The 10437-nt window shown below is 47.3% G+C and overlaps 2 protein-coding genes across 4 annotated transcripts; one reads left to right on the top strand and one right to left on the bottom strand.

The window, feature by feature from the left end:
- Nucleotides 1-62: 62 nt before the first annotated feature.
- Nucleotides 63-4615, bottom strand: LOC135368816 (lysine-specific demethylase 8-like). Of its 3 annotated transcripts, none has more exons than XM_064602340.1 (9): nt 4403-4615; nt 3248-3420; nt 3043-3171; nt 2800-2969; nt 2569-2704; nt 2427-2474; nt 1870-2016; nt 1705-1797; nt 63-427 (listed from the first exon to the last, which is right to left on the bottom strand). In XM_064602340.1, exons 2-9 carry the CDS (start codon nt 3416-3418, stop codon nt 263-265), a joined length of 1059 nt encoding a protein of 352 aa, XP_064458410.1. In that variant the 5' UTR covers nt 3419-3420; nt 4403-4615; the 3' UTR covers nt 63-262. The 3 variants fall into 3 exon arrangements, with proteins under 3 accessions (XP_064458410.1, XP_064458409.1, XP_064458411.1); XM_064602339.1 differs by lacking the exon at nt 4403-4615 and adding an exon at nt 3504-3818; XM_064602341.1 differs by lacking the exon at nt 4403-4615 and having other exon boundaries at nt 3304-3391.
- A 440-nt stretch (nt 4616-5055) lies between these two features.
- On the top strand, nt 5056-10153 carry LOC135367944 (1-acyl-sn-glycerol-3-phosphate acyltransferase beta-like). Its single transcript, XM_064601038.1, has 7 exons — nt 5056-5340; nt 5486-5619; nt 6346-6527; nt 7156-7251; nt 7344-7416; nt 7834-8010; nt 9404-10153. The coding sequence occupies exons 1-7, from the start codon at nt 5168-5170 to the stop codon at nt 10018-10020; spliced, it is 1452 nt and encodes a 483-aa protein (XP_064457108.1). The 5' UTR covers nt 5056-5167; the 3' UTR covers nt 10021-10153.
- The last annotated feature ends 284 nt before the right edge of the window (nt 10154-10437 follow it).

The raw sequence follows: 10437 nt of genomic DNA on the forward strand, positions 1-10437 counted from the left end.
GCTTTTACAACACACACAAGACAGAGAAAGAGAGAGAAATCGTGGCTGTACAGTGCAGTAGATAGGTGAGATGGGTTTTTAATGAAAACTTATTACAACAAATAACACTCCTTACTCGTGTTTTATTTATGAAAGAGACAGAAAAGGAGAGTGGAAGCGTCAGAGGTGCCTCTCTAGAGGCCTTCATTCGGGTCCTCATGCAACACTGGACCACAGGAGATAAAGCATATTCAACATATACACAGAAGCACCACATATGTCGTCACTCCCACCAAAAGCTAAGGGACATACTTGGGGACAAAGATCTTACAAAATGCCAACATTTAGGAGGAATATACAACATTTCTCCAGGGCCCAATACGCACTCCGTGTACTTAGCTTGGCTGAAGTGTGGAAATTTGTCCAAGTCTGGATTTTCAATGTCAACCTAAATGGCATAGAAATGTGGACGTTTCAGTACCGTGCTTTTGGATTCAGTGCATCGGTTTGCTTTGCATATCCCGTAACCCATTAAATAGTTGTCTGTTAACTGTCATATGTAATAGGCCCCTACCCGAGAAACGTCGTCATGACGTTGGTAGACAGACTGAAACCGAAACAAATCTGAAGGGGAGGGCTGGGCTCTTACAAATGGGCACTTGCACATTCTGTAGCAGCGCCAGCCAGAGCTACTACCCGCTTGCGAGCGGAGCAGTACAGGTCAGAGTGCAGACGCGTGCGCACCAGAAGCTAGACCAATGTTGGGACTGTTATACAGTCGACCCGCATTTATCCGGACTTCATTTATCCGGATCCTGCGCTATCCGGACTCGGACGTGAATTCCAGGGAACATAAGTGACTAATACCCAACGATCGGCTTCAGTTATCCGGTCATTGTCCAGGATGGACACTTGGCCCACACCTAGTCAAGTGAGGTCGAGAACCCTGGTCGTGGGCTTCTTTTTACTGACACAAAGAGGGTGTTGCAAGGAAGAATTTTCTCCCTTTCCGACTCTGCACGTTGCAAAAAAGGTTCGCAACGAGGACCCCTGCGCTGCAATCACAAATGACGACATTGTCAGTGTCGTCGCTTCCGATAGTATTCAAGAAGAATCTGATGATGGAAGCGGGGATGGGGGGCACCAGCTGTGACGGTAGAAAATGCGCGGGCAGCACTGAGAACAGCGCTAGTATTTTTCGAGCAACAGAACAATATTTCGCAAGTTAATGCCATTAGCAAAGGTGTGCAAGAACTGGATGCGTGTATGAAACAGATGACTATGGATAGTTTTCTGTGTAATGGTCAATAAAGATGTCCTTTTAGGATCACTCTGGATTTTCGTGTTTCACTTATCCGGTTCCCCCGCTACCCGGACATTTTCACAGGAAAAGGAGCCGTCCGGATAAACGCGGGTCGACTGTATTAGCGCTGTTGTGTGATTGTAAAGTCCATCTCTTATATTCTATGTTCCACAACACTGTTCCTGACAAAAATACGATTTCAAGTGGAACAATTCTTATTTCAAATACATATGTCATCTTCATCGGCAGATGGGATATTTCGTAATTCTGACTTATCCATTCGTCATTTTGAAGTGAATCTCCTTGTTCCACACGCCTCACAATCAGCGTGCATTGCAAATTGTACGTCTTCCTTCGTTGCAGTGCGAGTGTATTTGAACTAATATGCAATGAGTACCGAATATGCCAACAAAAGCATATACCTGTGAAGTATTTTCTAGCAAATGACCTTCATGAGGATAGAGGAACTCTGTCTGTTCCTTGCTGTAGAGACGAACATATTTTTCTCCAAACATCTGCGGTGAGTGACATCATATTGACAAGTGTGAACTCTGATGGAATACATGTGCCAAAGAAAGGTCACAAACCTGAGTGAGAAGGTTGTGCTTAGGATCATGATGAAGAGGGGATGTTGTCCCTTTTGGTCCAAACCACACATTTGTATCTGGTTCCTCATCTTTTTCGGAAAGGCAACAGTAAATGGGGGTAGATATATCTTCCTTCAGCTCGGGAATCTTTAAGAAAGCAGTCTCTACCTTGTGAAGTTTAAGTATTGATCACAACACAAATACAACGTACTGTAAAACTCTTAATGTTCACAAATTTTCAGGCACATGAAAATTTCTAGCAAGATTTGATGTTTTTTTTTTCAAAAATTACAGTATCTTCGAATTCGATTAAATTGGTTACTGGTAAGCATTTTTAGTGCTTTACAACACAAGGAAGTGCAGTGTCACTTTTATCAAATATGGTAAGTGCAGTCTGAGGCTTACCACAAGATAAGCCAACCAAGCCACAAATTATGGTATCCAGAATTCGCTGGATTTAGCAGCCGCAAATATGTGCCTGATTGATTAACAGTACGGGTCCCAAATTAAAAGGCTTTACAGTACACATTCCTAAGCATAAAACCATGCGTCATTACCTGATCAAACAACTGGTGTTGTGCCAGATAGCCAATTTCATCAGATACCTGAAAGGCTTACTATGATTATAAGTAGTGTCAAAACACCGATTAGCAGCTAGGCTAAGCATTGCCTAGTCACACAGGAATATCTAGAATTTACCTTGTCACCCAGCATATATTGCTCAACAAAATCTGCAATGGTCATCAATGTCTGGGACCATGTCTCGTCGGTGTATTTGGCCCCAACTTCTATTGGAACTGTGCGACCACCAGCACATCTCAAGATGTATTCGACACTGAAATGGTTAACACACTAAAACATTTGTGATACTTAAACGAATATGTGTAGAAAGAAAGGCCAGAAAGAAGGGCAGCTTGGCAGACAGATTACCTCCATTGCCTGGTAGTCATCGCAGGCCAATAATCAATTGCTTTCGTGATAACTGCAGGTGTTTCTCTATTTAAGTGTTCACTCATGAATTTTTCCACCGATGGACACTCCACTCTTGCTATTGGAAACGAAGTCGCTTCAGCAGCAATATGTGCGTGTTTTGTCACCATCTACATTTGGGTAAAAAAAAAAAAGACTAGATAAAGATGTTTCCGTGCTTGTACTCCGCACCTGTGCTCTTACTCTTTTTAATTTCATCAATTGAATATCCAAATTCAAGTGAGAGTGAATCTCCTTGGCCACCTCTGTCAAGACGTTTCCCATAATGGGTGCACCCATTATCAAGCCCAAATCACAAGTTTTTAAAGCGTCCTGCAAATATAGCTCGGTAAGTACGCAGCATCACATGTTATGCGCATTTTAAGCATTAAAACGTTCACTAACTGACCGTCAGGTGTTCCCCTATTAGCACCTCTATGTACGATTTAAAAAGTGCTCCGTAACTGTACAGACGTCTCCAGCATATGTTTACACACTTCCAGTGTCCGGTGTTGATATGCTCCCAGGCAACATCACATATTACTCGAGCGTTGTCGAGGTGTTCTTTCAATGCTGACATATCTGAAAGCGCAATCAAAACAAAATGAGTAGAAGACGATGAGCTGAGCCTTTCCACACATGTCTGTCCGATGTAGCTTTTCTACCTTTCCTGTGGTCTCGGCGACCAACGAAAGAAGCACATTCCTTCAATATGTATAGTACTGGCTTGCCGATTACGCTGTGATCAATGTCACGAAATGTTACAGGATTATCTTCGAACAACCATGACAGCATCGCGTTCCGTCTGTATCTGCAGTTGTGGCCTCTGCTGAAAACACCGGATGCACGGGGCAGACGTCATTTGTGCCTGTGTAGTGATCATGTAGCAGTCGCTTTCATCGAAACTACCGAAACTGCACATGCACCAATGCAACCAAAAAACAGCGCCATGAGCTCCGGTCTTCGGTCACGAGGGTCACGAGAAGGCCGCCCGCAAAGCCAAGCGGCCAAGCCAAAGCCAAGCCAACGCGGCACTGATCGGCGGCAGGCGCGGCGCGCCCAGTGCCGCCGCCGATTCTGCTTACTCACCATTTCCGACTCAGTGCACGTTATTTTTATTCAGTAGACTTCGAAGTTGGGCTAGTTGGTACATATATACATATTAAGACGAGCGCACAAGCGAGAAGCTGACGGGACAAGCGCCGACTTTCAAAACATTATTTGGCACAGCTAAATATAAAGAGCACAAGTCCCGGCAGCTTCTCGCTTGTGTGCTCGTCTTCAGTTTTGTGCTCCTCCTCCTCCCTAACTATTTTTGACACAGACAGCGTCAGTGTCTGTGACATGACCTGACCGTGCAGCGAGCAGTCAATAAATAAAGCGTGACGTCGGTTGAGAGTTTGAAGGTGGCCGTGACTTTGATGTCGTCGTTAATGATAAACCTTATGCAGAAGCTCACGCATCAACCTTTTTCCAGAGCAGCAACCAAGGGCGAATCTAGGAGGCGGTCCGGATGCCCCCCCCCCCCCCTTAATTGCTGTCGCTACATAGAGTTTCAATTTACCTTAGGTAGTGTATTAGGATGCTGTCAAAGGCAGGACCCCCTTCCCCACAGAAAAATCCTGATCCGCTCCTGTCGCCATCCCATCAGATCAAGGACGGAAAATAGTTGGTTGTGGACGACAGCATGGAGAATGAAGCCGGTTAAATTCACGACATATGTGCAGTGACGGTACGCGAAAGAGCAAACGGCAAGGAGGCCGTCACTAGATCACACGTACGCAACAAACTGGCGTGGATCTTCCCGAGATCGTCGTCTTCACTCCATTGCGATGGTCTCCTCCTCCTTACTATCACTTATTTCTCCCTTGTAACGTTTACGCTTGCCTACGTAGAGGAACTGTTGTTGTCAGGGGCGGATCTAAAGGGCGTTCAGGATGCCCTGACACCCTCCTCAATTTCTGTCTTCACATATAGTGTTTAACTGGCCTAGATCGTGTATCTACCATGCTGGCCAAGGCTGGACTACCCTCACAGAAAAATTATTGATCCGTTCCTGGTTGTTGAACATGTTGAACCGCACCAGAACGCGACTTGCCAAGTGAGCTTCACTCATACTCTCCATTTTCTTTCGTATCCTCTTTCCATGTTGAATGTGCAAAGTAGTTCAGGCAGCTGGTTCGACTTTTCATCAGCATACCATGTGTCGTTTGAAAAGACGACGACGGGTCTCGCTGTTGACCGGTTGGTTGCGTGCCCCTCTGGGCAATGGGTTTGCTGGAATATTATTGGCATTCATTTTAAAAGCAATCCACAAGCAAGCGGCAAAATGTTCGCAATACTCGTGTGCATCCTGGCTATCCTGTGCCCCATCTTGTACACCCGGTACAAGCCGTCCAGGTACTACGTCAAGATCGGCCTGTACTACTTCATCTTGACCATGGTGTCAATCTTCAGCATCGGGCCGTCCCTGCTGCACTATAAAGATCCACGCAATTTCATGTGAGTGATACGACTTGTTCTTGGTGCGGAGGTCCTGAGCTCTGACCGTTCACTTCCTTTGCCTCAGGAACAGGTGATGGTGAGGTCATCCAATCACCACCACCACAAACACGACGACTGCTTACTGTTCACTACCATCTTGCAGGTACGCGTCAAACATGCTAAGGCGTATATCATCTGTATTTGGCATCACATTCAAGGTCATCAACCCGGACAGAATACGAAAAAACCAACGTTACGTCTTTGTCGCCAACCATCAGACCTCTTTGGACGTTTTAGGTAGTCTTTGAACATTTTAAATATAGTCTCAGAAGAGTTGCAAACGGTGGTGATCGAAGGGGACCTCGTCGTAACGTATAGACCCACTGGTGCTCAACTTGCGTTATCCGACTTGTGATTACGTCAGCACGACTTGAGGGAACTGACTATTAACCTAACACATACTACATAACGATAACATTGACGTAAGCGATATGCTGCTCCTTTAGTAAGCAGGGCCTGCGAGAGAAATTACGGGCCCCGCGGATGACTCCGGATGAGTCCCGTAGGGTCCGCCTTCTCACGACTCCTGGAAGGTGCGAGCAACCATCGGGTCTTGGGTCGGGCGGGCCACGGTGCTCCAGCCCCGTCTGCCCCCCACCCTCCCACCGGCCCTACCTAGTAAGAACTATAGCGTGGAAGACCAGAGAGGTACCCAAAATCCAGGCCCGACAACCTACCTAACAACAATACCTGTTCCTCTGTGTCTGCTCACCTGCGATGTGTCCACGGTCATGGAATTCTTCCCGATGGCGCGCACCTTGCGCTGTGCGCATCGTGCGCTATTGCCTCTGCGTATACGTAAGAGATAGCGTTGGATACGTAGAGAAAGCTCCGCACATTGCGCAAAACCACAACGCTGTCTCTTACGTACGCAAAGGCGATAGCGTACGACGCACTAAAACTCTCTCATGTGTAACCGTCAGCAGTACCGACAAGACGAATAACTTTCCCTGTTTCTCGCAGGCATGTTGCTTCACTGGCACCTGTTTAACCCTTGCGTCCCCGTTATCAAGAAGGAACTGCTGTGGACGGGACCCGTGGGAATCTTTTGTTGGTTGTGCGGTTCTGTCTTTGTTGACCGTCAGAACTCAGACATAGGCCGTGCGGCCCTCTACGATAAGCTCGAACTAGTCTCCCACGGAAAGGCGTGTACACCGTTTTTCTGTTATCAATGTAACGTGCCGGGCTAAAAACACATCTAGCATGTTGATTACACATTCAGAGAAACATGTAGCTACGCAATGTAGCCTATGCTAACGCAAAGAGGAGCATACATGATACGGAGCATGTCCAGCACATCACGCAGCTGAATGCAGGGTGTTAACGAACAGCGAGGACTCCATTCCTGGACATAAAGTCTGGTCTAGCTAGCAAAATCTTCCAGGGGGTCCATGGGGACTTTACATGGGGGAGGAGGATTCCTCCTCAGTTCCCTCTTTCAAGTGCACTACCGAAGGATCAATATCGGGGGGTTTATGCCCTCGAAACGCTACTGGAACAATTACAGAAGTAATATACAGCATATTGCCCAGGGATGCGTCGTTTAGGCTAGGTTAAATTGGGTTAGGTTAGGGCTAGGTTATGTCGAGTTAGGCCAATGGCCATCATAAGAGGGAATAGTGCAAGCACAGGTAAATACATTCTCCACTCCTATGGCGAGCAGCCCAGGCGTGCCAAAGCCGTGGCGGCCCATTGAGACGGCTAATGTCGTTTCGACTAGCTCCAGAATCATCGTCACTTATCATGTGTGCCTTGTTGTTTGTTTGCAAACAGTGCAGTCTGTTTATATACGCCGAGGGGACGCGGAACCAGTCCACCAAGATGCTCAAGTTCAAGAAAGGGGCGTTTTTCATGGCAGTGCAGTGCAAGGTCAGTTGAAATGACGATTCATCGCAGTTTTCGCGGCATAAACCAAGTAAAAATCAAGATGTGCATTAACTATTCACGAATGCTCCATCCAGGTTCCGGTCCTCCCAATCGTCTACTCGCAGTACTCAAGATTCCTCGACGTCTCGAAGAAAATCTACACTGACGGTACACACGGGCAGCATACACGTACAGGGCCGTCGGAGGGTAGGGGAAGAGGGGGCGGTTGCCCCCCCCCCCCCCCCCCCCGAGTTTTCGCTCCGGGGCCCTGGCGAGGTGGCCTTCCCATATGCGTTACGCCCTCCATAGTAATCGGATTGCATGAACGAGTCGTTTCTAATAAGCACTTCAATGACCCCTCTAGGTTAGGTTAGGTTGGGTTGGGTTCAATGCGGAAGTGACTCGCCCCCTCCCCTGCCGCGGGGGACTTCCGACGCCCCTGTACACGTAGAGAACGACAGGCAAACTTTGCTGTTCTGCGTTACAATGTGCTGGTCCATGTACGCTGTCAGGCTTTGCCTTTTGTACGTGGACCAAATTTCTGTACCTACAGAAGTAAAATTGAATTGAATTGAATATGTGCAGGAAAGATCACCATGACCATCCTGCCAGAAGTGAGCACGGAAGGGCTAACTGAAGCTGACGCTCCTGCTCTAAGCGAGAAGGTCCATGATATCATGCAGGATTGCATCGACGATGAAATCGGAGACATGATGATCTGGGGGGAGAGCTTCAACACGGTCAATACTTTTCGTGAAACCGGTATGTTGTTTATTAGCTTGTAGTCAACCATTGCACTATAGTATAGTTGCTTCTTTAGAGCAGTTGGTAGCTTTTTCTTCCTGTGCACTTTTCTTTCTTTCTTTTTTTTTTTGGGGGGGGGGGGGGGCAACGGCTCTTGTGTCAGTCTTAAGGATTTTCTTGATTCTTCTCTATATTTCCGTGTATGTATGTCTTCTGCCCACGGTGCGAAATTGAGGATACTGACATCTGTCAGTGAGTTGTTTTTGTTCAGTGCTTGAGGAACTTGACGACTGACTGACTCGCGAAACCGGTACATCGGTCTAACTGGCAACTAATGCTGTCCCAGTCTTGGAGCACGGACTTTATAGATAGATCTGCATGTTGGACTTATTACTTTATTTGTACTTATTACTACTGGACCTGTATTACTTACAACATTAGACTAAAGCATAAGTCATTTGACACTACTATAGCTCATCCAGGAGACCAGCGCATACCTTCTTTATCGTGACACCGGCACCTAATGTATTAAAATTTCTCCTCGTTGAATGAAAGCTGCCGTTGCCTTGACACGTACGCAAAAGGAACGGGAGTCATTCATTCCGTCCTTCGTGATCTATGATCGAAAGGAACTGCATTTCACACTTTTCTTCTCCTTCCCAAGAAGGCCAACAGTGCGGAGCACTCTCTCATTGGTCTCCGCAAACGATTCGTCCAATCATCGTGGGACATCGTTTGAGGAGACTAATGCGAGGCCTGTCCGCATTGTCACGTTTCTTCTGAAGGAGAGAAAGGGAAACCGTACATTGCAGTTTCTTTTGCTCATAAATCAAGAACGACAGACGCTACGGACAAACCTAGTTCCTTTTGCGTTGTTGTCAAGGTAACGACATATTTCATTTGGCGTGGAGAAATTTTTGAACTTTATCCATATGTTGGTCTAATATTCGCTGGACATCGGCCAATATTGGACCAGTATTCGATCAATATTACCAATATTCAGCCGATATTGTGCCAAGATGCCACGCTGCTTGGGTACCGCTACTTTAATACATGGACGCCTGTTGACCCGGTCCGATTCTGTCTTCCCCTCTTGCGAAACTGTTTGAATATTCGACCAGTATTACCAAAGTTGAGCCAATGCTGTGCCAAGATGGTGTGCTGCTTGGGTAGTGCCGCTTTAATACATGGACGCCTGCTGTTGACCTGGCCCAATTCTGTCTTCACCTCTTGCAAAACTGTTCCAATATTCGACCACCAGTATTACCAAGATTCAGCCAATATTGTGCTAAGGTGCTGTGCTGCTTGGGTAGTGCCCCTTTAATACATGGACGCCTGTTGACACTGTGGCCAGTCTCTTTCTTCCCCACTTGCGAAACTGTTCCATAAGACTGCTCCTTCCACTTCGCAGATTTCGACGCTGGACCCAGTGCCGCCGAAGCCGTGCAGATCCAAGCAGCACTGGACGCAATGATGAATGAAAGCGCCCAGGAAAAACCTGTCGAAAGCACCTCCGACAAGAAGGGGAGTGCGCCACCTACCGTTCATCCGGCGAAATCTGAAACTGGCAAAGGTGCAGAAGAAACCGCCCCCAAGGACACGACAACGGCGAAACAGAGTGAGAAACCTGCAGCCACGGCGAAACAGAGTGAGAAACCTGCAGCTACGGCGAAACAGAGTGAGAAACCTGCAGCCACGGATTCCGCCATTCATGCTGCAGCGCCGCCTGGATCCAGTGCTCCTACGAAAGCGAAGTCCCCCACAGATGCGCAGAGCGCTGTCGCCGCAGCCACGGAGCCTCACAAGGCTAAGTCGCCCACACACCACGCTGCAGGGGCAAAATCCAGTGGAAGTTCCCACAGCAAGGAAAGTGCTCATGAAAAACACTCCGGGCATAGCGTACATTCCACGGAATCCAAGTCATCGACCGAAGATAAGACAACTAAGAGCTCAGCGCCAGTGACAAGCCCCTCAAACGCTGCTAAAAGCAGTAGCGCGTCATCTGCACATCAGAAAAAGAGTAGCTAAACGCATGTTCTGAACTGATTGCAGAAATCTGAGCCACAGAAACCATTCCATGCTGGCTATGCTACTATTTGCACTCAGACAGGTCTTTGGCTAGATAGTGATATCGTTTGACAATAAAGGCAATCCCATGTTCCTGGTTCTGGATAGTATACCTGGTTGAGCTATAACTCAGTCAGTAGTATGGTGACAGTTGTGTTCTGATCCCGACACAGGCTGTGCGTGGTTTCTCCTGGATACTTCGGGTATAAAACGTCCTGCATTCAAATCTGAGACTGAGTAGTGAGACTAGAATTCGGAGGTGTGTGAGACGAGCACCATTGGTATTCTTCGCGGCGCGGATGAACGTTGTAGTTAATGGCGTGTGTGAACCATAAGTGTGATAACGTTCTAGCAGTGCACGTGGCAGTTAGTAGTAAT

The sequence above is a fragment of the Ornithodoros turicata genome, chromosome 9, assembly GCF_037126465.1.
Source record: "Ornithodoros turicata isolate Travis chromosome 9, ASM3712646v1, whole genome shotgun sequence".
Lineage (NCBI taxonomy): Eukaryota > Metazoa > Arthropoda > Arachnida > Ixodida > Argasidae > Ornithodoros > Ornithodoros turicata.